The 24,950-nt window shown below is 49.6% G+C and overlaps 4 protein-coding genes across 8 annotated transcripts in view; 2 read left to right on the top strand and 2 right to left on the bottom strand.

The window, feature by feature from the left end:
* The first annotated feature begins 1,937 nt into the window (after positions 1-1,937).
* On the top strand, positions 1,938-11,724 carry Gfap (glial fibrillary acidic protein). 3 transcript variants are annotated; one of them, XM_031351189.1, is made up of 10 exons: positions 2,108-2,612; positions 3,443-3,503; positions 3,684-3,779; positions 4,773-4,934; positions 5,716-5,841; positions 6,047-6,267; positions 7,658-7,701; positions 8,069-8,182; positions 9,506-9,597; positions 10,272-11,724. In XM_031351189.1, exons 1-10 carry the CDS (start codon positions 2,158-2,160, stop codon positions 10,311-10,313), a joined length of 1,413 nt encoding a protein of 470 aa, XP_031207049.1. In that variant the 5' UTR covers positions 2,108-2,157; the 3' UTR covers positions 10,314-11,724. The 3 variants fall into 3 exon arrangements, with proteins under 3 accessions (XP_031207047.1, XP_031207048.1, XP_031207049.1); XM_031351187.1 differs by lacking the exon at positions 8,069-8,182 and having other exon boundaries at positions 1,938-2,612; positions 9,512-9,597; XM_031351188.1 differs by lacking the exons at positions 8,069-8,182; positions 10,272-11,724 and having other exon boundaries at positions 1,938-2,612; positions 9,512-9,809.
* A 633-nt stretch (positions 11,725-12,357) lies between these two features.
* Fam187a (family with sequence similarity 187 member A) lies at positions 12,358-13,842 on the bottom strand. Its single transcript, XM_031351018.1, has one exon. The coding sequence runs from the start codon at positions 13,651-13,653 to the stop codon at positions 12,394-12,396; it is 1,260 nt and encodes a 419-aa protein (XP_031206878.1). The 5' UTR covers positions 13,654-13,842; the 3' UTR covers positions 12,358-12,393.
* Positions 13,843-14,673: 831 nt separating this feature from the next.
* Ccdc103 (coiled-coil domain containing 103) lies at positions 14,674-17,939 on the bottom strand. Of its 2 annotated transcripts, none has more exons than XM_031351020.1 (4): positions 17,897-17,939; positions 16,527-16,677; positions 16,005-16,137; positions 14,674-15,166 (listed from the first exon to the last, which is right to left on the bottom strand). In XM_031351020.1, exons 2-4 carry the CDS (start codon positions 16,667-16,669, stop codon positions 14,729-14,731), a joined length of 714 nt encoding a protein of 237 aa, XP_031206880.1. In that variant the 5' UTR covers positions 16,670-16,677; positions 17,897-17,939; the 3' UTR covers positions 14,674-14,728. The 2 variants fall into 2 exon arrangements, with proteins under 2 accessions (XP_031206880.1, XP_031206879.1); XM_031351019.1 differs by having other exon boundaries at positions 17,835-17,923.
* An 81-nt stretch (positions 17,940-18,020) lies between these two features.
* Eftud2 (elongation factor Tu GTP binding domain containing 2) overlaps positions 18,021-24,950 on the top strand; it is a 40,885-nt gene continuing 33,955 nt past the window's right edge. For both annotated transcript variants that reach the window (XM_031351015.1, XM_031351016.1), the window contains exons 1-2: positions 18,021-18,263; positions 21,606-21,714. In XM_031351015.1, coding sequence (XP_031206875.1) covers positions 21,610-21,714 — 105 coding nt within the window. In that variant the 5' untranslated portion in view covers positions 18,021-18,263; positions 21,606-21,609. The remainder of the gene's footprint in view (positions 18,264-21,605; positions 21,715-24,950) is intronic.

Here is a 24,950-nt window from a genome sequence, read left to right as displayed (position 1 = left end):
AGTTAAGGGCTCTTTACCTTCCCAATTTATAGGAGTATCAAAGGTCACTAGTGGCAGAAAGTGGTCACACAAGTCTTTAATCCCAAAGGGGCAAATGGATTTCTGTGAATTCCATACCTGCTTGATCCATATAGAGAGTCCAGGGGGACATGATGAGGTCCAGTCTAAAGCTCACTGGGAACCACTCTCAAGATCTCCCTCACTATGCCTCTGTTCAGGATTGGGGAAGATGTGGCTGGAGCCTAAGGGGTTCTTCCCTTCCCTGTGGTGGGACGCATTAGGGGAACCTCAGCAAGCAGACCATTGTAAGCTCAAATGAATACCATGTCCCTGGTATGGAGTATAGGATGTTGCTATGACAGGAACTCAGGGGTCTTAACTGGCTTGAGCACTGGGAGGGGGCAAGCAGCCAGGCCTTGTCTGTAAGCTGGAGACCTGGCAGTGCTGAGCTGGCCACCCCCCAGGACCTCCTCCTTGTGTCCATTGAATGACTCACCTTGGCATAGATAGAATGGTCAGGGGAAGGCACACAGCCTGCCTCCCGCTGTACTCCAGGCCCCCTTCAATGCTTTCCGAGAAGTCCATTGAGCTGGGAGCTTGTACTGCACCCAGGGCTGACATCTTGGCATCCTGGGATAAAAGCAGCCCATGGGGCTGCCCTTGCCGTAATGCCTCACTGGCGGCAGAGAACAAGGCTCTATTCAGCAAGTGCCCTGGAGTTAGACATCAGAAGCCCAAGCATGGGCATGGGGAAGGCAGGGGTGGGGAGGAGCAGAGCCGTCTGTTTTCCAGAAGCCTGCGGGCACAGATGGCTAAAGGTGCCTGGGAGGGACCTGAGTGGAGGGGAGAGATGGGCCTGAAGTCTCGAGCAGCAACAGCCTCCTCACCGCCATTGATGAGGGTAGAGTTTGGTTTCCCGGATGTACATATCCCTCAGAGGCCTGGTGTGTGGGAATTCAAAGGAGGTAAATCTCCTGAGAGAATGAGGGGTGCCCAGGAAGACAGGGTGTCACAGGAAGAAAGAGTCCAGCATGTACAGCCAACTCATTCATAACTACTCTGTCAGGGATGTTGGGGGCCAGGCTCTGGGAGGGGCAAAGGGAAGCTGGACCAGGGAGCAATGGCCCACTGGGCTGGATAAGAGGCCATAGAGGGGCTCCGGAATGAAGCCTGCTGTGTTACTCTATTAGGATCTGCATGCATTCCTTCTGTCATGCCCCCTAAACATTCAGCCAGAGGCTCAAGTTGACCCTGGAGTCACAGAGAGGGCTCCAACCCCAGCCCTCCACTCTTGAACTCCAGGAATGAGAAGATAGCATTGGAGGGATTCAGGGGAGAGGACTCTGTACATCTGTTGAGAATGGGGGTTGCGGGAAACTGTAATATAGGCTGATCCTGGGGGAAGGGAATAGGTTCTTCAAGTTCCTAGCATCTCACAGGCCCACAGAAGTACAGAGTTGGGGTAGTCCTAGCCTTCAGGCTCTAAGGACTGGAAGCAGCTTGGCCAGCCCAGCTGTGCACTGTCTGACTCTGTCTCTCTGTATCTTTCTGTCTCTGTCTTTCTCTCTATCTGTCTCTCTGTCTCTTGTGTGTGTGCTCCAGCACATTTATCACACAAATGTTCGTGTGTGTGCACATACATGTGTTGAGGCCAGAGGTCAACCTCAGGCACTGTTGCCTTGATTTTTTGAGAGAGCATTTTTCCCTGGGACCTGAAACTCGCCAGTTAGTGAGAGCCAGGAAGCCTACTGATTTTCATTGCCCAGCACTGGAGTTTACAAGTATGCAGTGCCAAACCAGGCCTTTTGTATTCGTTCTGTGGCTAGAACTTGGGTCTTCATGCTTGACAAGCAAGCAATTTATGGACTAAGCTGGACAATTTATGGACTCAGCCCTCTCTTGACCCATTTACCAGAAAGGGGGTTTTCTTGATCAATGGTGAAGCCAGGCTGGTGTTCCCAGGAAAGCCTGGACTCTGGATACGGTGACCTCGGTGGGGTGAGAGGAGTTTTCCCCATAACTGGGCTGGGGCCCAGCTCCACCCCCTCAGGCTATTCAGTGGGGTGCTGCCAGGAAGTCAGGGGCAGATCCAGTCCAGCCCGTTCCTTCATAAAGGCCCTGACATCCCAGGAGCCAACAGAGGCGAGGCAGGGCAGGATGGAGCGGAGACGCATCACCTCGGCTCGCCGCTCCTATGCCTCCTCCGAGACTGTGGTCAGGGGCGTTGGTCCTACTCGACACCTGGGTACCATGCCACGCTTCTCCCTGTCTAGAATGACTCCTCCACTCCCTACCAGGGTGGACTTCTCCCTGGCCGGGGCGCTCAATGCCGGCTTCAAAGAGACTCGGGTCAGCGAGCGCGCAGAGATGATGGAGCTCAATGACCGCTTTGCTAGCTACATCGAGAAGGTCCGCTTTCTGGAACAGCAAAACAAGGCGCTGGCAGCTGAGCTGAACCAGCTTCGAGCCAAGGAACCCACCAAACTGGCCGACGTCTACCAGGCGGAGCTTCGGGAGCTGCGGCTGCGGCTGGACCAGCTTACGGCCAACAGTGCCCGGCTGGAGGTGGAGAGGGACAATCTCGCACAGGACCTCAGCACCCTGAGGCAGAAGTGAGAAGGGGAACAAGTGAGCAGGGGCTAGTGAGCAGAGAGACGGAGCTGAGAGAGGGGCCTGGAAGGAAGGGTACTGCCTCCCCCAAGAGGAGCCTCTCAGCTGCTGTATTTCCCCATGTCTGGGAAACCGAGAGCTATCTTTGTTCCCTAATATGATTGGAATAGCCAGGAAGAGACTAAAAACTTCAGGGATCTCATTCCCAAAGGGAGCTGGGCACTCTGGGCACCTCCACACCGAGGGAGGCTTTTGGATGGGAGGGTAACCAGGACATGAGCCAACAGGTGCTTTATTTCTTCATTCACTTGGCATTATGAATGGCCAGAGAGGTTTGTGTCCCCAAGGAGGCTCTGGTCTCTGAAATATAGGAAATGCAAGAAAGAGCAGGCAGGCCTGGGTGTGGTGCCCAGGCAGTTGTCTATCACCTGCTTTTGACCCTGCTTAAGCCATTCTGATTGGTGTAGCTGTAGAGGTCATGGTACAATCTGCCCTAAAAGGGTCAGATTCTGGGGCATGGTGCTTTGCTGGGTGGTGGGCATTCACGTGTCCTTTGGTGCAGGAGGGGCACTTATGTCAGTGAGAGTGAGCACATGGTTGTGGATGCGCCTATGGGAGCAAGAGCAGGTGCACCAACCCCGATAAGGGGCCTCAGTAATGAATTAAGGCAGAAGGCCTTATCTGTTCACTCTCTCAGCCGGGGCCTCTGTGTAGGAACCTTCCATTGCTTACTTCTCCTGCCATTTTACAGGTCCCCTCCCTCTGGAGGTTAGGACAGGGACCCAAGAGTCCTCAGAAAAACCTAAAGCCCATACTGTGTCTCCTATCCCAGGCTCCAAGATGAAACCAACCTGAGGCTGGAGGCAGAGAACAACCTGGCTGCGTATAGACAGGTCAGACAGATGAGTGGGATGGGAGAGGGAGGCTGAGGGCAGCTCACCAAACACAACCCCTGAACTTAGCCCTCCACAACAGTCGGCTGCCTCCAAGACCCCCACAAGGAGGGGGAAGACAAAGCTGGAAATTGTAGGAGGGAGGACTCTGGGGTCAAAGAGACTCTCTCCCAACTCCAGGAGGCAGATGAAGCCACCCTGGCTCGAGTGGATCTGGAGCGGAAGGTTGAATCGCTGGAGGAGGAGATCCAGTTCTTGAGGAAGATCCATGAAGAGGTGAGGCCAGGGAGGGGGAGGGAGGCCTTACAAGACACTGCAAGTGTTAGACAGACAGAGACAGAGATGCTCACGGAGGGAAACAGAGAATTCAATTGTCAAGAAGGAAAAAAAAAAGAGAGAGAGAGAGAAAAACAGTAAAGACACAAAGACTAAGGGAGATGTGTCCAGTATTCACTACTCCTGAAAAATGTTCTGCCCTCTGCCACTGCCACGATGTTCTGAGAAGCACAGGACCAGGTCTTTAGTTTCTCCTTCACATCAGCTCCGAGAGCCCTTACCACTACCTCCTTTCACAGTGGTGGGGACATTGAAGCCCAGAGAAGTTGAAACATACCCCAAAGTCACACAGCTGAAAACCCCTCTGAGGGCCTGTCATGGTGGTACACACATCTCAGCCTGTGAGAGATAGAAGCAGAATGTTCAAACCGTTTAAGGCCAATTTTGGCTACACAGAAAAACTGAGACTAGCCTGGTCTACAGGAGAGCCTCATGTAGACTTACTTGTGCGTGTGTCTCAAACACACACACACACACACACACACACACACACACACACATCTCTGTTTTCTGACTTCAGAGCCTGGCTGCAAGACATAGTCATGCCTGGTTCCTGACTATCCAGTCCTGGGAGGAAGACACCCTCAAACTCTCATTCCATGCCCACTGGACGTTTTATTTTTATGTTTTGACAAGGTTTCACTGTGTAGCCTTGGCTGGCCTGGATGATGCTATATAGACCAGGCTGGCCTCAAAACCATAGAGATCTGCCTGCTCCAGGCTCCCGCTTGCTGGGATTGAAGGTGTCTGCACCAAGCCTGCCATATGGCCATGAGTTTAGGCCATGCACTTCCTCCAGTAAACAACTGCCTCGTTTCCATGAGCCATTGCCATATCTGGCAGACAGAAGTGTGAGTCTGGGAGAGCCCAAGCTGTCGCCTGGGCCTGAGACTTGAGCCTCAATACCCCCCCCCTTTTTTTAAACCTTATTAGGAAGTTCGAGAACTCCGGGAGCAGCTGGCCCAACAGCAGGTCCATGTGGAGATGGATGTAGCCAAGCCAGACCTCACAGCGGCCCTGAGAGAGATTCGCACTCAATACGAGGCAGTGGCCACCAGTAACATGCAAGAGACGGAGGAGTGGTATCGGTCCAAGGTACCTGCGGGCCAGCTTCCAGGAAGCCTTCCTGCTCCATACTGGAGAATAAGGGAAGGAAGCTTGGAAAAGAACCTATCTAGGTGACCAGTCTGGCCCAGAGAGAGAAGACTTATCCAGGACCACACGGGCGTTACCACTTCCCAAACTCCTCTTTGTTAGTGCTATTACCTGTAATAGCAATAATAGTTCATTATAGCTAAAAGGTTCACTAGCTTGCCCAGTGTCACACAGCTCCTAAGTGATAAAGGGATCAAGTTTTCTGTCCTAACCTATCTCATTAGAGAGTCTGCCTTTTGATCCCTCTGCCAGTCTATGTCCTGTGTTACTGAACAGGTACTGTGTGCCAGGTACTTTGGTCAAGACGCCGCCAGAGTTCATACAGACTATAGGAGGCAGGGAAGATGAGTGGGTGGGACTTGTGCTAGACAGGCAGCCTAGAGACACAGGAGAAGAGGGAAGGGCCTTTCAGGTGGAGAACAGGTGCTATGAGGAGGCCTGAGACAGCAAAGACAGAGACCAGAGATGCTGCTGGCCCAGGGCACCAAACCCAGTGTGAGTTGCTGAGCCTCACATGAGGGGCCAGTCCGGGCAGGATGAAGGCCTGAGAAGTCCTTGGGCTACAGTGGCTCCTGCCGAGGGAGCCCTGAGGTCGACCCCACTTTCCTGGTTTTCCAGAGATCGCGTCTATCTCCTGGCCCAGGCAGCTCCTCTGGTCTGTGCCTTGAGCCACTGGGAGGCTCCAGTCCTTCCCTCAACTTCAGGTCCTCTCTCGGTTTAGTTTGCAGATCTCACAGACGCTGCCTCCCGCAACGCAGAGCTGCTCCGCCAGGCCAAGCACGAGGCTAATGATTATCGCCGCCAACTGCAGGCCTTGACCTGCGACCTGGAGTCCCTGCGCGGCACGGTGAGCATGGACAGGTACCACTGGTTGGATGGGGCAGCTGCCACCCAAGAAGTTGCTGGAAGGTGACGGGATGGAGGGAGCGGGGTGGCATAGGCGACGACGGACGGGATCTGAACAGTTGGCGGCAGGATCCGGGATCAGGGGTCGGGGCCTCAAAGCTTCTTGGAATCTTTCGGCCAAACCATCAGTCCGTTCCATCCCACAGAACGAGTCCCTGGAGAGGCAAATGCGCGAACAGGACGAGCGCCATGCGCGGGAATCGGCCAGTTACCAGGAGGCACTCGCTCGGCTGGAGGAGGAGGGCCAGAGCCTCAAGGAGGAGATGGCCCGCCACCTGCAGGAGTACCAGGATCTACTCAACGTTAAGCTAGCCCTGGACATCGAGATCGCCACCTACAGGAAATTGCTGGAGGGCGAAGAAAATCGGTGAGCTTACCTCAGCCTCAGAATTCCTCTTGTTCCTTATGGTACTCATAAGTTAGCCTGGTATCCCTTCCCATCCGGAGTGTTCACAACAGGTATTCAAGAATGTCTGAAGAATAGATGGATCCAAACACTTCTTATTTATTTATTATTATATCTAAGTACACTGTAGCTGTCTTCAGACACCCCAGAAGAGGGGGTCAGATCTCATTACGGTTGGTTGTGAGCCACCATGTGGTTGCTGAGAATTGAACTCAGGACCTTAGGAAGAGCAGTCAGTGCTCTTAATCACTTAGCCATCTCACCAGCCCGGGATCCAAAAACTGTTAATTCCCAGGACTGAGGCCTTGAGTTATTCCACAGACTAAGCGGCTCGCCACAAGCCTGGCCAACAAAAATGAAATTTCCCATGGTCTAAAGGGCTTGTTCTGCCTCTTTGAAGTTATTGTGATTTTGTTGTTGTTGTTTGAGACAGGGTTTCACTGTATAGCCCTGGCTGTCCTGGAACTCACTCTGTAGACTAGGCTGGCCTTGAACTCAGAAATCTGCCTGCCTCTACCTCCCAGGTGCTGGGATTAAAAGGGTGTGCCACCACTGCCCCTCCCCCTTTTTTAATTCCTCCCATCTCTAAAGCCTCCATCCTCTCTCCTGGAGGTGTTCTGTGGAGGAGGATAACACAGTCTTGCAGACTTTTCCAGCTCCTGGAGAGTGTTGGCTGCTAGGTTGAAAATTAGGTAGTGGGGGCTGGAGTTAGGGGTTTGGGTTCCAACATCCACATTATGGCTTGCAATGACTGGTAGTTAACACTCCAGTTCCAGGGGATTCAACACCTGCCATTGTATTTGTGTGTATATGTGTGTGTGTATTGTACATGTGCATATATGTATATGTAATGATATATATGTGATGATATATATGTAATGATGTATATGTGCGTGTGTATGAGTTTGTATGTATCAGTTATTATGGTGCATGCTTTAGTCCCAGCACTTGAGAGGAAGAGGCAGGCACATCTCTATGAGTTTGAGGCTAACCTGGTGTATATATTGAAATCTAGGCCAGCCAAGGCTGCATAGAGAGACTTTGTCTGAAAAAGTTGGCAGAAGAGGAAGAGAGGAGAGAGAGGAAAGAGAGGAGAGGACACTCGAGTGGGGAGGAGAGAAAGGAGGGAGGGAGGAAGGGAGGGAGAGGGAAGGAGGGAGGGAGGGGGGAGAGAAAGGGAGGAAGGGAAGAAGGGAGGGAGGGAGGGAGGGAGGGAAGGAGGGAAGGAGGGAAGGAGGGAGAGAGAGGATGTGTGTGTTTTGTTGTATCTGGCTTGGCAAAGGGCCTTGAGATTTCCCAGGCTCGAGGATGTCCTGGAGTGGCCTCATCCCCCCATCCTCTCTCCTTTCAGCATCACCATTCCTGTACAGACTTTCTCCAACCTCCAGATCCGAGGTCAGTATAGTGGGGCCTTGTGGGAAAGGCTATTGAATCCCACCCACACACTGTGCCTGTGGACTGCTCTTGGAGATTGAGGGGCAGAGAGATCCAAGCTCTCCTTGAGAGCCTTCATGACCCTCTACTGAGAACCTAGACAGAGCACAGCATCCTAGGGCTTGTAGCTGGTCCCTGTCTCACTCTGCCCTGTGTCCCCATCCCCTAGCTGTACCCTTGCGGAACCTGACAAGGTCTCAACTGATGCCAGGTCTGCAGGCCATGAACAAGCTCTGCCCTTCTGAGTGTTCTGTGTTCTTGTTCTCTCTCTCTCTCTCTCTCTCTCTCTCTCTCTCTCTCTCTCTCTCTCAACTGCTTGTCACTACAGGGGGCAAAAGCACCAAAGAAGGGGAAAGCCACAAAGTCACAAGATATCTCAAAAGGCTCACAATACAAGTTGTACCAATACAGGCTCACCAGATTGTCAATGGAGCCCTGCCAGCTCTCCCTTAGACGGACTTATACATTTCAGTCACGCACTTTTCCCAGCTCGCCTTCTTTCTCCCAGGCCTCCTCTAAAGGACTGGACCATGTCCTTTGTCCAGAAGCTCTGTGCCTACCCTAAGTCCTGGCTCTGTGTAATTAGGTTTTACTGGTAGAGCTAGCCTATGCTAAAGGTTAGGTTGTACTAACAGAGCTAGCCTATACTAAAGGTTAAGTTGTTTTGACAGAGTTAGCCTATGCTAAAGGTTAGGTTGTACTAACAGAGCTAACCTATGCTAAAGGTTAGGTTGTACTAACTGAGCTAGCCTATGCTAAAGGTTAGGTTGTATTGACAGAGCTAGCCTATGCTAAAGGTTAGGTTGTACTAACAGAGCTAGCCTATGCTAAAGGTTAGGTTGTACTAACCAAGCTAGCCAGTGTTAAAAGCAGCATGTCCCTGGGAGCTCAAAGGAGATGCTCTGAACCTTCTGAGCAAATGCCTCTGCCTCACCACTTTTCTGTCACTAGGTGGTCCCCTTGGGTCTTGCAGTGCCTGTGGGCAGGCTCTGTGTTTGATTCATGTGTCCCCAGAGTTCTATTGCTTCACTCAGTGCTGATTCAGCCCAGAGGGTTAGCTCCCTCTGGATGGCTGCTCTTGTAGTGAATAAAGCTTTATGTTCCCTGCTCTTCGTTTTAAATATTAGTGAGTGTGACATGTTATATTTTTCTCTCTAAGTAGGGGGTGGACCAAATTACGTTTTACTGGTATGTGGCCCTTAAACGATTCTTGGAAACAGGGGAAAATTCCATTTAGGAATATTGGCCATGAATATTGCAGGGTGTAATTGAGCATTAGAAAGTTAATCATGCTGACCAGGGAAAGGTAATAGTGCCAAGTGCTAGGCAGTCAAGGGTCACTAGAGTCCAGATAAGTGACAGAGGGAACTAGGAGTGTGGAAGGGTCCCATGTGTGTTAATCACTAATCTGCACCACGTGGTATACCACACACTAGTTAGACGCCACCTCACTATGACCCAGGGAAGTAGCCACTATGACCCCATTTTGCAAGGGAGGAAACTGAGGCTCCACCCATGGTGCAGCCCTTGGTTGTCAGTCAGCCAGATGTGAGAGCAGAAGGTGGAGCAGGCTCCAGGATAGCAGCTGGATGTGCCCGCCGCTGGGAGGCAGATGGGAGCCTCCGGCCCCTTCAGAAAAGCTATGCTTTCCCCTGCCTAGCTAGCTAGCCCCATCTCCATGATCTTGGGTGCATGATGGGGAAGTTAGGTGCAGAACAGGATGTCTGGTATCCCGAGAGTCCATGGAGGCCTCCTCTCCTCGTACCCGCAGAAACCAGCCTGGACACCAAATCCTTGTCAGAAGGCCACCTCAAGAGGAACATCGTGGTAAAGACGGTGGAGATGCGGGATGGCGAGGTGAGGAAAGGTCCCGGTTGGCCCGGCGAGTTCTTGAGGCTATACTGAAGAAAGCCCGGTGCTTGCTCACTGAGGTCCTTATTAACTTCCTACCAGGAGAGCTCTTTTCCCAGGTCTTTCACGGGTGATGTGCTAAGGGCAACCTGTGTGGTGAGGCCACCAGCTCTAACTGGGACAGTTGGGGGCGGGGTAAAGGCTTTCAAATTTTACTCAAAAGAACTCTGCATAGATAGATATAGAATGGCCTTCTCCATTGCTGGAGTGTTAGTTAAGCAGCATAGCCTCAGGCATGGCGTTAAAAAAAAAAAAAAAAGCTCTACAAGTGGCTTTCTTTCTTTCTTTCTTTCTTTTCTTTTCTTAAATGTGTGAGTGCTCTGCTGCATAGACATCCACAGGCTAGAAGAGGGCATCAGATCCCCTCATAGATGGTTGCGAGCCACCCTGTGGTTGCTAGAAATTGAACTCGGGACCTCTGGGAGAGCTATCTCACCAGCCCTACAAGTGGCATTTCCTACCCCAGTTTGACCACATCGTGAGGCAATCACAGTGATAGTCCCAGGAAGACAGATCCAGGGCAGTCGGGGGCTTGCCTCAGTTTGCACAGCCTAGCAAACTGGGTCTGGGATTATTTGAGCCCCTAACCCTGGCCCTGTGCACCTTCCCTGTCCCTGCAGGTCATTAAGGAGTCGAAGCAGGAGCACAAGGATGTGATGTGAGGTGTGCCCACCTGGTGGCCCTTGCCATACAGTATGAGAGCCCAAAGCCCCTCCTCAGATAGTCCTGTTTGCCAAACCCAATTCCCATCCACACCAGTGCTCTCCTTCCTTCCGTTTGTATACCCGTGTGCTGACCAAGGCTCAGTCAGTGCGGGGCCTCATGGATGGGACATACCCTGCACCTCCAACTAACAGGATACTCACCCCAAAGGGGCAGTCAGGAGGGGAGGGGACCCCAGCTGGGTTAGAATTGGAAGGGAAGAGGAAAGATGTGCCGAGCAGGAAGACTTAACAAATCACTTCCTTTATCCTTGTTGTTATGGAAACTGTTGCCAGAGCGAGAGGTCTCTGGGAACTGGACTTTGAGTTTCCACAGGCTGCTGGAGCAAGACAAAAATCCAGACAGAAAGGAAAAGTCCCCGAGGCAAAGTCTCTCTAGCCAGAGAGCCCTATGCATCCCAAATAGTCTTGATTGATCTAGGAGTGGATAGGGCAGACCTGCTACCTGGAATGGCCACTAAGGCAGTCCTGAAGGGCCCTCCAGAGTGATGACCCACTAGTGTCAGCCCTACTGAGCAGCCCTGCAGGTTGACCGCCCATGAGCATGTGGAAACTTGGTTCCCAGCACTTGGCGGGGGTCTATGGCGTAAGTGGAGAGGGAGGTGTACTGGATGGTGTAGAGAGGGCTCCCTAGCTGGTCCCTAAGTGTGGGTGCAGAGAGGTGGAGTGCAGGAAGGCTCCCCCGCTCAGGCAGCAGAGGTGCCAGTAGAGGTGGCACCGGTAGAGATCATTTGGACACTGGCGTTGGAAGTTGGAGGCAACCAGTTACATTTGGCTCTGAATCCTATGAATCAAGGAAATGACCTGCTCTTTCGAAGACACTGAAACAGGAGAGAGGGACTTCATCCACTGGGCAGGGTAACAGATGTTTCTCAGTCCCAAAGGTCTACTCCTGGCTGCACAGTCCCCATCCGCTCAGTCATCTCACCCTGTGACTGCTGCTTCTCAACCCAGAACCCACAACCATCCTTCCAAGGTTCTCCATTCCTACAATGACTAGCAGTTGTTCTCCAAGACAAGGGTCCATTCCCTTTCTTATGCATAGATGTAATATCATCTATTTAGGTATCATCCTATTTGAGAGTTTGGGGAACTGAGGCACATTGTGTTCAGGCAGCCTGGAGGCGAGTGCCTTCATATTAGAGCACCTTCTCCGAAGCTGATTGGTGGGCTGATGGGGAAGAAATTGGGCTGAAGGTGTCCACTCAGTTGTTCCCCCCTCCCCTCCAAGGTCCCTCCCTCTTCCCAGGACATCACCCCCCCCCTTGCCACCTCTGCTAACCTTCTGAGCAGTACTGTCACCTTTACTCACTGGGCAGAAATAAAAACATGTGCCATAGGCTTCCTCAGAGTGGCTCTGATTTGTTCAGGAGATGGGGTGAAGACAGACAAGACCCAACTTGCTCATTATCACAGACCGTCTTGTGAGCCTAACCTTCCATAGCTACAGCTGCCTGTCAAATCCACCTCCTGCAGAGACCAGGTGCCCTGCGCACGCGGGCCTTTGCCCCAATCCCCCAGCCTGGGTACCATCATTCAAGAAATTCCTGTGCTTGATTTCCACTTTCCCGTCCTTACCTCCATCTTCCTACCTGCTACTCTGCTAGCCTCGGGACCATAGGAAGCAGTGGAATGACACAGGCCAGCTCCCTCCACTTTTGTTTCTTCTCCATCCCACCTCCAGCCAGTTCAACCAGGACCCCATGGTAGTCTTCAATGTCAAAGCACCCCCTTTGTCAACAGCACTTACAGGGGATCTGAAGGATCAGTTCAGTTCCTCCTGTGACCCGAGTGTGAACTGAGAAAGCTCGAGTACCTGGTCACTTCCCTCCTGACTTCAATCTCTGACCTGCCTCAGGCTCCTTCCACTTCCCAGATTAGACTAGGGCTTCTCCCATGAAACTGAGAGGCAGGCTGTAACTAATCGACTCGTTCATCACCCTGTCACGTGTCCCAGCCCAAGGTGCCCACCAGAAGCGTCTGGTATCATTTAACAAACATATTGTAACACGACTGGACATCACAACCGGAGAAGGGTTTGGGCGGAGAAATTGGGACAACAGCGAGATTGGCAACAGCAACGACAGAGGTGAAGGATGATGAAGACTATGATGATGAGCAGATAGCTTAACAGGGTGAGCTCCAGAGCTGTGCGAGTCTCTGGGTCTGAGAGTGAAGCTGGGTAGCGCCCTCGAGATACTATGCCCAACCGGAAGCCAGCGATTTTCAACCCTTGCCGCCAGCAGTAATAGGTGCCCCGGTCACTCAGCTGGGTGAATCGGATGTGGAGATGGTTGCCGTGGTCAATGAAAACTCTCATGGATCTGTTCACACCTATTAGGTACTGGGCTCGGTAGAGAGGCTGATTGTCCTTGTCCCAGGCCACAGCATGCTCTGGTCGGGCCCCGGGACAGGAGATGATGAGGGCGTGACCTAGTCTCTGCTGATGGAATTGAATGGGAACCTGAGGCAGCCAGGGCCGGTCGCCGAGTTTGGACACATAGTTGTAGATTGCCAGTATACCCTGGGTCTTCTTCTCATTCTTACAGGACACTAGGCAGCTCTGAATCAGCAGCTCAGGTGTGTGATACTTGGTCTTGACTTGCAGTTTCCATGGCACAGCCTGAGAGCCACAGGACACCATATTGGGCAGAGTGTTAATATATCGAGGCGAGAGGTCAGGACTCTGCAAGTAGCAGAGTCCAAAGCGCCACTGTTCCCCACGTATCCCACAGCGGTCACAGGGGGTCCACTCCCAGAAGGTAGTAAAGACATGGAGGTCCCCGTAGTACTCATCTGGCAATGGCTCCTGGCCCATGTCCTTGAAACTGGCCACTATTTCTTTATTGCTTTGGATATCCACATCATAGGCATAAAAATAGTCCCCGTTGCGGGAGCCACAAAAATATAGGCCTGTGTCCTCTGGCTGGGCCCGGAAAACCAACAGGCTGAACATGCGGATGCTGAAGCGCACCAGCATACTGCTGCCTACTCGAATGTGGCCAGCATCCTCCGTAAGCAACCGCCCATCGAAGTCTGTAAGCACTGTGGTATGGCTGCTCCCCAGCTGCTTTTGGTAATACCAGACCACAGCAGAAACATCCTCAGGTTTGCAGTGACAAGGGAGCTCAAAGCTCATGTCAGCCAGGTAGGCAGCATTATCAAACACCAGAAAAGCAGGGCAAGGTGTACTTTGAAAAATGTTCTCCTTCTCCACAATTTCAAAGGCCTGGAGACTGCCCCAGGCCCACAGGAGCACGGTAGTATGGGCCAAACTCATGCTTGTAGGAAGGAGGGTCTTGGGAGAGCCAGGGCAAAAATCGAGGTGCCCAAGACCTATGGCGTTTTAGAAACCATTGCTAAGAGGCCACTAGATAAAGAAAGGGTCAAACAGTCATGAAAGGGGGCAATCAACTGCAGAGGAGAGAGCAGAGGGTGAGGTAATTTATTCCCAGCTGAAGTACAAGATGCTGTTACTAATGCGCCAGGCCCGATCTTGAGGGAAAATCATTCTAGAACTTAGCACTCTCACCTTTCTAGAACACTAGCAGTTACCCAAAAATGGGTCAAGGGAATCTAGAATGAGCTGGAAGCACCCTCTGCCCTGCCCGTCTAAGAGAACATCCTTTCATCCAAGAGATAGTGGGAGCCTTTGCTCGCACAGCTGGCCATCTGGGGATGCTAGCCAGACCTCAGCCAAAGGCTTGGGCGTTTTCCAGGCTCAACCTGTGGAAGAACTAAGTGCCCGTGGGCAATTCTGCATCTCCAATGAAGGAGCATTGGCTCCTTGTTCATTAGCTGTTCATTCACTGGCTCTGGGTTATAAATATTCTGGTTAGGAGTTATGATCAGCACTTATCTGACATTAGGGGCGTGGCAGGCTTGAGGGGCAGGGAGCAGAACACTCTCAGCCAGTTGAGCCGTTGACTATCCTGGGGATCCACACAGATCAAATTATGGGTTGGGGGAAGTGCAAAAGCCCATTGCTTGAAAAGGAAGTGCTGTGGTTTTCTCACAAGCATTCTTCCAAAGGTTCTGCAGAAAACACAAGGTAAACGCCACAGAATTCCTTCCAAGGGGGAGATGGCTGGAGAGATGGCTCACTGATTAAGAGCACTGGTTCCTCTTCCAGGGCACCTGGGTTTGATTCCAGCACCCACGTGGCAGCTCACAACCGTTTGTAATTACACTTCCAGAGGCTCCAACACCCAGGCACTGGGTACCCAGTCCACATGGATGGTGGACATGCATACATACGTAGATACATACATGTAGGAAAAACACTCATACACATAAAATGCCTTTTTAAAATGCCTTCTGAGACCACCGAGGAGTGCTGAGGGCAGCCAGTCCTATCAACAGACCTCATACAGCCCTAGCAGCTCCCTTAGGAGCGCTGCTTCTCCCCGTAGCCCAGCAGATGGCTCCTCCAGACAGAGGCCCTCCTGCATGGGACTGGTGGTGCCCATGGCCTGCAACTTCTGAAACAGGCACTTGCAGCTCTCTCGCTCCGCATGACTCAGCAGGCTCAGGTTCAAGGTGAATCGCCCAGTGTTAGCTAGGCTGTGCAGAATCCCTAGCACTGCCGTCCGGTCGCTTGGCCCCACATGCTCAGCCAATGCCACCAGCAGCTCCCCGAGAAGTCCAAAGCCCACATCCATCTGGAAGAGGTGGCCCAGCTTGGGCCCCCCAAGCTGAAGCAGGGCTTGGTAGCGCTCTGGCCCACTTCTTAAGTGTCGCCGCCAATCACGGTAAAATTCTGCAGAGGTGGTGGGCTGGAAGGGTGATTTCTCCTGCATTACAAAGGGAAACAGGTTCAGAGCTCTTCTCAACACTCTGCAACTGCGATGGGGGTGGGGGGACTATGAGTTTTCATGTTACCATTGCAACTGTTCTCTGAGCTCAGGGAAGGCTGGACTCTGCGGCCTCATTTTCAGATGAGGGAGCTGGGGAGGGAGGAGGAAAGAGGGAGGGTGGGCCAAAGGAATCCAGGCTAAGATCTGAAGTTCTCCTTTGTACTGGGGTTTCCTCCTGAGAAAGGAAACATAGCTCTTGGCCTTTTAGAGTGAGTCAGAGCTTGCTCTGAGAAAAATAGAGTACGATAAATCTCTGGAAGAAAAAAAAAGAAACTCAAACTAAGTGTTGAAAGTCTGACAGGCTGGGTCCCTCTCCAGTACTACCCCAGGGTCATTATAGTGTCCACCTGACCTGGCAAGGAACGTTAAAAGACTGTTGTGCATGTCTCAACTCAGTACCACATCTGATTGCTTTTCTGGGATTGGGGTGTGTGTGTGTGTGTGTGTGTGTGTGTGTGTGTGTTTCTGTTGGCTTTCATGAGACATAAGGAAGAGGTATGGGCTGGAAGAAGACAGGGTCATAGCCTTTTTTTTTTTTTAAGATTTATTTATTTATTACTGTAAGTACACTGTAGCTATCTTCAGATGCACCAGGAGAGAGCATCAGATCTCATTACAGATGGTTATGAACCACCATGTGGTTTCTGGGATTTGAACTCAGGACCTCTGGAAGAGCAGTCAGTGCTTTTATCCACTGAGCCATCTCTCCATCCCCAGGGTCATAGCTTTAACACAGAGAAATCCTGCTGGGCTAAAGAGGCTGGCCCATACCTACCTGGGGCATTTCAGTGACCACATCTTGAGGAGTCTTTTCCTGTGTAGTGTGACAGTTCCAGGGCACAAATCTCTTTCCTCCCATCTTGTCCTTTTGTTCCAGAGGCTTCAGGTGTGATGCAAGAACAATACCTCTGGGACAAAGAGAGAGATTGGGGGATGAGCTTAATGATTCCCTGTGTGGGGGGCAGCTACTTGGCTGCACTTGTTGACAGGAAGTAGGGCAAGGACAGCAGCAGCAGCAGCAGCAGCAGCATAGCGGAAAATGCTCACGCACTTCAAATGAACTAGATGCTGTGCTCAGTATGTTACACGCAATAACTCATGTAACGATAGCAACCGTTCCTCCCTCTTACAGTCAGAATTAAGTCTCAGACAAGTTAAGGAGCTTGGGTAAGATCATCAGGTAGCAGAGGGTGGGGGCATGACAGAAGCCCAGAATGATCTGAATCTAGACTGCTTGCTTTGAACTTCTGTAGCCCCCCATGACAGGAGGGCCTGAGAAAACTAGCTGCAAGCCAACCTGAACTCCTCATAGGAAGGCACCCTTTGCTCAACTGCCCGTAACTTGGCAGCATTCTCCCTTTTGTACTTCTCGTCAGCAGCGAGGGCAGCCTGCAGCTCTTTCTCCAGTGCCTTGAAGTTGATTACATCATTCCTCTCCATGGCTAAGGCTTGAGAAGGCAAGAAGAATGCATGTCAGCAGAGGTCCAGGAGTCAGAGTAAAGATCATGCCCTGGGATTCTTTGCCAGAATGTGAACTGACCCAAAGCAATCTGATCCTTATCCTGGAGTGTTAAAAACAAACAAACCAACAAACAAAACCAAACAAACCTATTTTCCTCCTTACAGGTAAAATGGAATTTCATGATGAAAATGTATTCAGTGCTTCTCACTGAGAACAAAACAGAAAGGTTTCCAGTTTGAAGTCTTGACTTTGTTCTCTGCTTCTAACAGTATTTTAGACACTAAGGGCTGGCTCAGCGGTAGGACTTTGCCTTGTAAATGGGAATGCCTTGAGTTTGATCCCCAGCAAAACACAAAACCACAACACACACAGAGACAGAGACAGAGACAGAGACAGAGACAGAGACAGAGACAGAGAGGCCTCTTTTATTATCTACTCCAGCTCAAGGACAAAATTTCACAGTTCACTAAATGTTTTTAATGGAGAAAAAAGAATCACCTAAACCAAAAGCAATGAAAAAGCAGGAAGTTGAGAAGTGTCAGAAGGGGAAAAGCTCAGTGGCCTCCATCCCCAAGTCCATGAGCAGCGCAGGGCTGCTGGCAAATGTGTGGTGTGTAGGCATTATCTCCAGTCCTACCACTGAAGTTCTGTCGCCTCCTGGCATGTGTCCGATGGAGCTGTTCTCACAGGAATCTATGTGTTCCCGTCTGGGTTCTGACATTTACTTATGATACCTCTTTCCACCTCAGAATCCTGGTGAGCTGAGCTAGATACCATAGTTCACTCATGATCAGCCTTAGGGCAGAAAATGAGCTGGTCCGCAAGCAAATAAATCCACAGCCATCTCCGACCCCGACGATGGGAAATGGAACGCCAAGAAGTGGGCTGTGTTAGTCAGCCAACAACTGTACTCAAGTGCCTCAGATCCTATGCAATATTTTGGGGTGGGGAGATCTCGCTATGTAGCCTAGTTTGTTCTCTCCAAAATTTCTGAGCTCATCATGATCTTTCCTCTAGGCTTAGCCTCGGGAGCAATAGAGACTACAGACTCTCTCCACCCGGCCCACTTCCCTGTCGGATGCTAAGCCTTCTCCAATTATAGAATGACTAGAGCAATCCCCATTACTGTCCCCAAACCCTCACCCAGCAGCCCCAGTCTTGGACCCCTTGCTTTCTTTTGAGAAACCCGCAATCTGTTAGAACACCTTAGAGCATCGCCCTGTCAACAGCGGTTGTTGCCTAGCAACGGCGGCAGTGCCTGTCCACGTGACCAGCCCGAAGGCCCTCCCTTCCGGCTGTCCCAAGGCGCCTGATCAAATTCTCCGGCCTTGCTTTTTTCTGGAGCAGTTCACGCTTCGTTTTAAGGACCAACAAGTTGGCCTTTCCCGTTTCTGTCTCCGAGGCCACCATTCTTCGAAGCTGTTCCTTAGGCAGAGGGCTGTCCTCCGAGGCGAGGCGGTCCGGCGACGCGCTCTGGGTCCTTCCTAGCGCCGGGCGCCGGCGTTGTCGCGGCGTGCGGCGGAAGCGCGGGCTCAGGCGGCGGACTGGGGCGCTCGGCTGAGCAGTCGGCGGGTGAGCTGGCCGGGGAGAGTACTCTCGGGGGGCTGGGGAGCGAGCGAAACACGAACTTGGGAAGAGGCGATTGATATAGTATTGATCCCTTTCGCTTAACGAACGCATACATTGAATTCTGGCGTGGGAAAGGGAATGAAAGACGCCAACTCCCAACACACGCACACACCGTCGATTCCGGGGTTTCCGCGGTTCCCAGCGTGGTTAAGATCCTGTCCCTTAGTAGATAGAGGTGGCGCTGTAAAGACCCAGGCCCCTGACACTCCCCCTTCCATCGGTGCCTGCTTCACCGCCAAGCTGTCTCTAGCTTGAAGCTGTTCTGCATCCGAGCTATCTGTGAAGAAACAGGCTAGAATATTGGTGCAGATTCAAGGCTAAGGAATGGGTCTGTTCAGAAAGCGAAAACAGAAAAGATTGCAGCATTCCTTTGAGAATCTGCGTTGTAGCGAGAAGATGCAGTTTTGGTTATTTAGAGACTAGCTTTACTTAACTAAGCACTACCCCATTCCATCCCCCGCCTCCGAAACAAAACTAGCAAAACGTATTGCCGGCCTATTTTGTCCCAGGCACTGTTGTCGTTTTGCTCCGATTTTATTATTAATATTTGTCAGTAGCAGATACACACACATGTTCCCTAAGTACTACTCAGGCTTAACCTTGATTAACTTAGGCTTGGGGTGTAACTCAGTGGAGAAGTGTTTAGTAGAGTTGTGAGGCCCAGGATTCGATCTTAAGCACTGGACCACACACTAAGAGATTAGTGTATGGGTGGCTTGGCAAGAATATGTGGAGAGACTTTGAGTGACAAATAGGTGACATTAAAGGAGAGGGGTGAGTTAAATGAATTAAGAAGGTATCCATGGCCAGAGGACAATGAGAATGACAGTAGTCCTGAGGCAGAGATGAGGTTGGCTTGTTGAGTAAACAACTTTCTTTAAAAGTTTGTGCCATCTCCTGATGGGAATCTTGGGAGAAAGCAATGAACGTAATTGTGGTAGCTTCTTAGAAATAAAAACAGTAGGTATATCAGAGTCTCCATAATGACTTATGTTTAATTACCAGTAATTAGCACTCTTAGTTCTGCATTTTATTTACAGTCAGTCCTCAGCAGATGTCACTGAGGTATTCAGTCTACTGCAAAAAATACCAGAATTTCCTAAGGAAACATTCCACTCATTTAATGTTACTAAGCATCTATTTGTGTAAGGTTCTGTCTGGGATTTGGCATATGAGCACAAAGGAGCACAGAGGGGTCTCATGCTCGAGAAGGTCATGTTTTATGTTGACCGACACTTACTATTTGTTGTTTTTCGAGACAGGGTCTCTCACATGTCAGGGTATATGTAGGATCATGGGTATAAGATCCCATTCTTGGATAATCATACTTTGTCCATTTCTCTGTGTGTATGTTTGCATGCTTTTGTGTAGTGAGTGAGGGGGATCAGGTGTGCTGTGACTTGCGGTGGAGGCCAGAGGACAGCCTTCAGGGTTTGGTCCTCATCTCTTGACCTGTGTAGAGATGGGATCTCCTTGTTACTGCCAATACCAGGCTAGCTGGCTCTGAGCTTCAGAGGATCTCTGCCTCCCATTTCCTGTAGGCTGTCTAGGATCACAGACACTCACACTGTGTGGCTTTTTTGTGGATTTCCAGGACTGAACTCAGGCCATCAGGCTGCACAGCTAGGTACTTATTCGTTGCCTTTATAAGGTTTTAGGCCATGATGATCCACTCTAGGGAGGTACACTAACTTCTGTGGGTTACATCATCATTAGAGACTAGGTGTTATGAGGCGGAGATATGATGGATTGAGGTCTTTAACCACAGGGACCTGATGCTTTTCCCCTGCTCTGGTTTTTGTTGCTCTCAAACCGAAGAGTTGTTTTTGAGAATAACAATAGTTACCTAGCATTTGGGACAGAAGGTGCTGAAGAGAGTGAGAAGTGAGAGGCTGAAGGGCTGAGAGAGCTTGAAGGGTTGGATCTCAACTGTTCCTTTGAACAGAATTTCAGTCATTGAAGTGGGGGAAAAATCTATTGGCATTGCAGACAAGTGTAAGGTAAACACGTGGTTGATGAGACTCGAACCTGGGTCCTTTGAAAGAGCAATGAGAACAATGAGTTCTTACTCATCACTAAGGGAAAATGAGTAATTTTTGATAAGCATGTCCGCTGTCAACATAATTTAAGGGTCAAAGTTAGAATCATCAGTAAGGATAAGTCAGAATTGTGTGCCTCTCAGCAGAGGCAAATCCACATGAAGGAATATTCTACAAAAAGCATTGGTTTGTAATCTGAAAAAGTGTTAGGACATGGAAGTCAAGTACATTTCTGGTTTGTGTCCTTGGCTGTGTAGTTTATTACTTGAACAGTTTCAAACTTGAGGGAGCCTATGTATTAGGTAGAATGACCTGCTGGTGTTCATTTTTATTTTGATGATTGCATTGTGATATTTTGAGAATGTTATTATTATTTTTTTTTTTAAAAAGTGAGATGCTGGAGAGATGGTTTAGTATTTAAGATTACCAGCTAGGCAGTCATGAAGACTTGGAGTCAGACCCTAGCACTCACGTGACAATCCTTATGTTCCCAAAGGATTCAATGCTGTCTTCTGATACATGTGCATAAAATTACACATACACACACACACACACCCAAACCTTTAATTGATTAAATAAATGCAGAAAGGGGATAGGTGGACTAGGCATTAGTTGTACACCTGTTATGTCAGCACATGGGCGGCAGAGGCAGAGGATCTAGAGTTCAAGCCCAGTTTGGGGTAACAGTGAGAACCTGTTTTTAAAAGCAAAAATAAAGCCATATGGGACTAGAAAGATGTCTCGGTGGTTATGACCACTGACTGCTCTTTCAAAGGACCCAGTTCGACTCTCATCATCTACATGTTAGCTTACAATTGTCTGCAGTTCTAGTTCCAGGGGATCTGGCATCTGTGGGTAGTGTTTGCCTATGAGCATGGTACACAGGCAAAACACCCATACACAAAAAATAAAAGTAAATAAAAAATTTTTAAATAAAACTAGGCCTGGGCCTCTGTTTGTAATCCCACTACTTAGGAGGCTGAAGCAGGAGGATCAGTAGTTCAAGACCAATATGAACTGCATAGAGTTTGAGGCCAGCTTGGGCAACAAAGAGGCTCTGTCCCTAAATAAAGAGTGTGGGCTATAAGAAGATAGAATGAACCAGGGCAGAGAAGTAGAGAAAGGTCTGCTGCAGTCTGGGGACACTGTTCAGTAGACTGGTCAGTCATCAGTCAGCAACCGCCCACGTGGTGGGAAAGGCAAGGGTGTGTGGTGCAGGCCTAACTCTTCTCTACTTGAATTTTAGCATCATGGATACTGACTTGTATGATGAATTTGGGAATTATATTGGACCAGAGCTTGATTCTGATGAAGATGATGATGAACTGGGAAGAGAGACAAAAGATCTTGATGAGGTAAAACAGACACCGTTTTCTTTATCCCTCTGTTTTTACAGACAATGTTCCCACAATGACCTGCACACATCTCTAATATTTCCTGGGCAGTGGAGGGTGATTTCAAGACAGGCACACAGACTGTCCTGGCTGTCCTGGAACTCACAGAGACCAGCCTGCCTCTGCCTCCAGGTTCTGGGACTAATGGCTTGGCTACTGTCGGATTGTTTATATGACTCGTATTGGGATTTTATATTGGCTCCTAAAGTTTAAAAGTGGGTGTAAGGGGGGTAATTCATTCATCAGTTAGGTTTAATCTGAGCTCTAGTAACGATTCTGTAATAGTTCTCTGAGTTCCTGGCTGTATCTTTTGACAAAAAGGAGTGACTCCAGTTCATCAAGGGGAGACAGCTGTGCTAGTACGTGTTCACTCGGAACTCTTTCCTAAGCCTCGACTTTAAAAGAGGCATATGAAGGGGTGGGGACAGTTCCTGTTACTCTGGTTTAGGAATGGGAGATAATGTCCAGAATGATTTGAAAATGGCTTTCAAAAGGCACTCCACTATAAAGCCGGGAGTGTGTGTAATCCCAGCACTTAGAAATGGAGGCCAGAAATAAGGAGTTCAAAGTCATCCTTGGTTCCATAATGAGTTTGAAGAAAGCCTGAGCTAAGTGAGATCCTGTCTCAAAAAAATAGCACCAAAGAATAAGTAAAAATATTATTTTTTAAAAAGGAGGGGTACTATTATGTTTTTTGTCATTGCAAATAGCTGACAGGAACCAGATACAGGAGGAAGGATTTATGACTCTCAATATAAAGGACTACTGTTACTCATAGTGGAGAAGACGTAACAGCATTTGGCTCTATGGCAGCTAATTAGTCATATTTCAGGGAGCATAGGGAGGACGGAAACCCGAGCCAGGCTGTAAGCCTCAAGACTCCATCTTCCAGTGTTCCACAGCAGCCTAGAGCAGTATTACCAACATGAGCCAGCGAAAGACGGTTTGCATTCAAATACCAACAGACACCCAAAGTAGCTTTCCCTTTTAACATTATTCAGAACTCAATGAGTAAAACGTTGATTTAATGGAAGTGGGGCCTTACTGAATGATTCTAGTGAGCACGAGAGGGGGATGGGGTGAGAATAGATACTTCATTATATAAATGTATAAAACTGTCAAACAGTGAAAAGCACACTCATCCCACTTCTCAGTGGTGGATTAGTCTGGATTTGCAAGGGGTTTAAATTCGTGGAACAACGGGAAAGGGAACAGAGTTCTGGCTGCCATCAGTCTCCATAAAAGAAAATGTTGCTCAAGCTAGAAAAAAATAAGCACTAGGAAAAAGAAAGTTGAAGCTGCTGGTAGGTTTGGTGAAAGGAAACTAGCTTGCATCTTCAGTGTGTTCCTGTCTGCAGATCCAGACAGTGGCACCCTGCTGGGGTGTTAGGGAGGTCTGAGGTGAGCTGAGAACCACTGTGATGTAGACTTTAGTGGGGGTACTTCCGCGGTGTGCACAAGGTTCCCTAGATTCAGTCCTTAGCACTGTCAAGATGGAGGGCTGAGAGGAGAGGCCATGGAATAAAATTTAAAAAAAAATTAATTAAGTAATTCCTCTTAAAATTGAATTTGAGCCAGGCTGTGGTAGCTTGCACTTTTAATCCCAGTGTTTAGAAGCAGAGGCAGTCAGATCTCTGAGTTCAAGGCCAGTCTGTTCTACAGAATGAGTTCCAGGACAGCCAGGGCTACACAGAGAAAACTGTCTTGGAAAAAAAATCTTATTATTTTTTATATGCATTGATGTTTTCCTAAACAGAGAAAACCCTGTCTTGAAGCAAAAAGAAAAACAACAACAACAAAAAAGCTATTTGGAGCTCTCATGCATAGGAGTTTGTAAGAAAGGTGTTCATTCTGGAGGGAGGGGTACAGGGAGAAGGGCCCACAGGTAACTAACTAGTCAACCATCTCTTCCCCAGATCACCAAAGTCCAGTACTTAGTGGACAGCATGGGTGCGAAGCAGAGGAGGTGGGCTCAGAGAGTTGAAGGCCTTGACTAGAAAACAGAGTAAGAGCCAGATGAGGTGATGCGTGCCTTGGAATCAGCAGAGACCAAGACAAGCAGGTCATGGCCAGCTTGGTCCACTCAGTGAGGTCCAGGACAGCCAGAGCTACACAGTCAAAATGCTGGAGTTCTTCCTTCAGTGAAAGCGGGTTGGAGGCCTGACAGCCAGCCAGGGCTTCTTTGAAGTATTGCCAGCACCCATGTGACTGTAGGGGCTTGGGCCACTGCTTGAGTATGAGGGGAGAAGGGGAATGAGGGCGCTGAGGAGATAGAGCAATACTGTAAACAGAGGGAATGAATGCTGGAGGATGCTTGTTAGCTTTATTTCAGGTTTGTTTGAGCTACTGCATGGCACTCAAGTGGAGATGTTAGAGGAGGCAGGAGTTATTACATAAAGCCCACAGTTACGTTCCTGTGCATTCAGCTGTGTGGGACAAAAGATGGCTTAGTAGCTATTTTGGAGCCATTACCAGTAGGATATGCTTGGCTGCTGAAAGCGCTGATGTCATCTCAGGCCACTTAAATAGAAGCAGAACTTACAGATGGCAGGAGGTGGCCAGGCAGCCCACCACTGCAGGTATTTGCATTCTTGTCTGAAAAACAGGTTGACATTTTAGAATTTGTGTGAAAGAAAACAAACGCCCACCACATCTACCCAGCTCACTGCATACAATGCTTTCAGCTCTGTTCTTGTGGACAAATTGTTTTCCAGTCAACCAACTCCCATCCCCCATCCCTTCTCCCCACTCAGGAACTTCACCCAGCATTTTTCCCTCCCGCTTCTGCTCCAGCAGCTGTCCCTCACTAGTGGGTCATCCCACAGTGTACAAGCATGTTATTTTACCTTAGAACCTTCACCCAGGGCATGGTGGCAAATGCAGACGCAGACAGATCTCTGAGCACATGTCTAGCCTGGTTTACAGAGTGAGTTCCAGGGCAGCAGGGGATACATAGAGAAACCCTGTCTCGAAAAAACAACCCTTTGCTTATAATTCTACCTAGGTAGGTAGTTCAGTGCCAGCCTAGGCAACTTAGTGAGACCCAGTCCCAATAAAATAAAATAGTATTTGTCTAGTAGGTATGAGTACCTGGGGTTCCATTTCTGGTGCCACCCCTGCCCTCTTCTGGGTCCATTCCCCCTTCAATTACCCTGTTTTTCTTTTTTCTTTTCTTTCTTTCTTTTTTTTTTTTTTTT

The sequence above is a fragment of the Mastomys coucha genome, unplaced genomic scaffold (genome assembly GCF_008632895.1).
Source record: "Mastomys coucha isolate ucsf_1 unplaced genomic scaffold, UCSF_Mcou_1 pScaffold5, whole genome shotgun sequence".
Taxonomy (NCBI): domain Eukaryota; kingdom Metazoa; phylum Chordata; class Mammalia; order Rodentia; family Muridae; genus Mastomys; species Mastomys coucha.
The sequence above is the reverse complement of the archived record's forward strand: the minus strand, read 5'-3'. Positions and strand labels throughout refer to the sequence as shown.

Coding starts and splice junctions, on each gene's coding strand:
- Gfap (XM_031351189.1), top strand. CDS start 2,158: ATGGAGCGGAGACGCATCACCTCGGCTCGCCGCTCCTATGCCTCCTCC. Junction 6,268..7,657: donor CTGGAGGGCGAAGAAAATCG/GTGAGCTTACCT, acceptor CTCTCCTTTCAG/CATCACCATTCCTGTACAGA. Junction 9,598..10,271: donor TGGAGATGCGGGATGGCGAG/GTGAGGAAAGGT, acceptor CTGTCCCTGCAG/GTCATTAAGGAGTCGAAGCA.
- Fam187a (XM_031351018.1), bottom strand. CDS start 13,653: ATGAGTTTGGCCCATACTACCGTGCTCCTGTGGGCCTGGGGCAGTCTC.
- Ccdc103 (XM_031351020.1), bottom strand. CDS start 16,669: ATGGAGAGGAATGATGTAATCAACTTCAAGGCACTGGAGAAAGAGCTG. Junction 16,138..16,526: donor CCTTCCTATGAGGAGTTCAG/GTTGGCTTGCAG, acceptor TCTTTGTCCCAG/AGGTATTGTTCTTGCATCAC. Junction 15,167..16,004: donor TGGTCACTGAAATGCCCCAG/GTAGGTATGGGC, acceptor TTTGTAATGCAG/GAGAAATCACCCTTCCAGCC.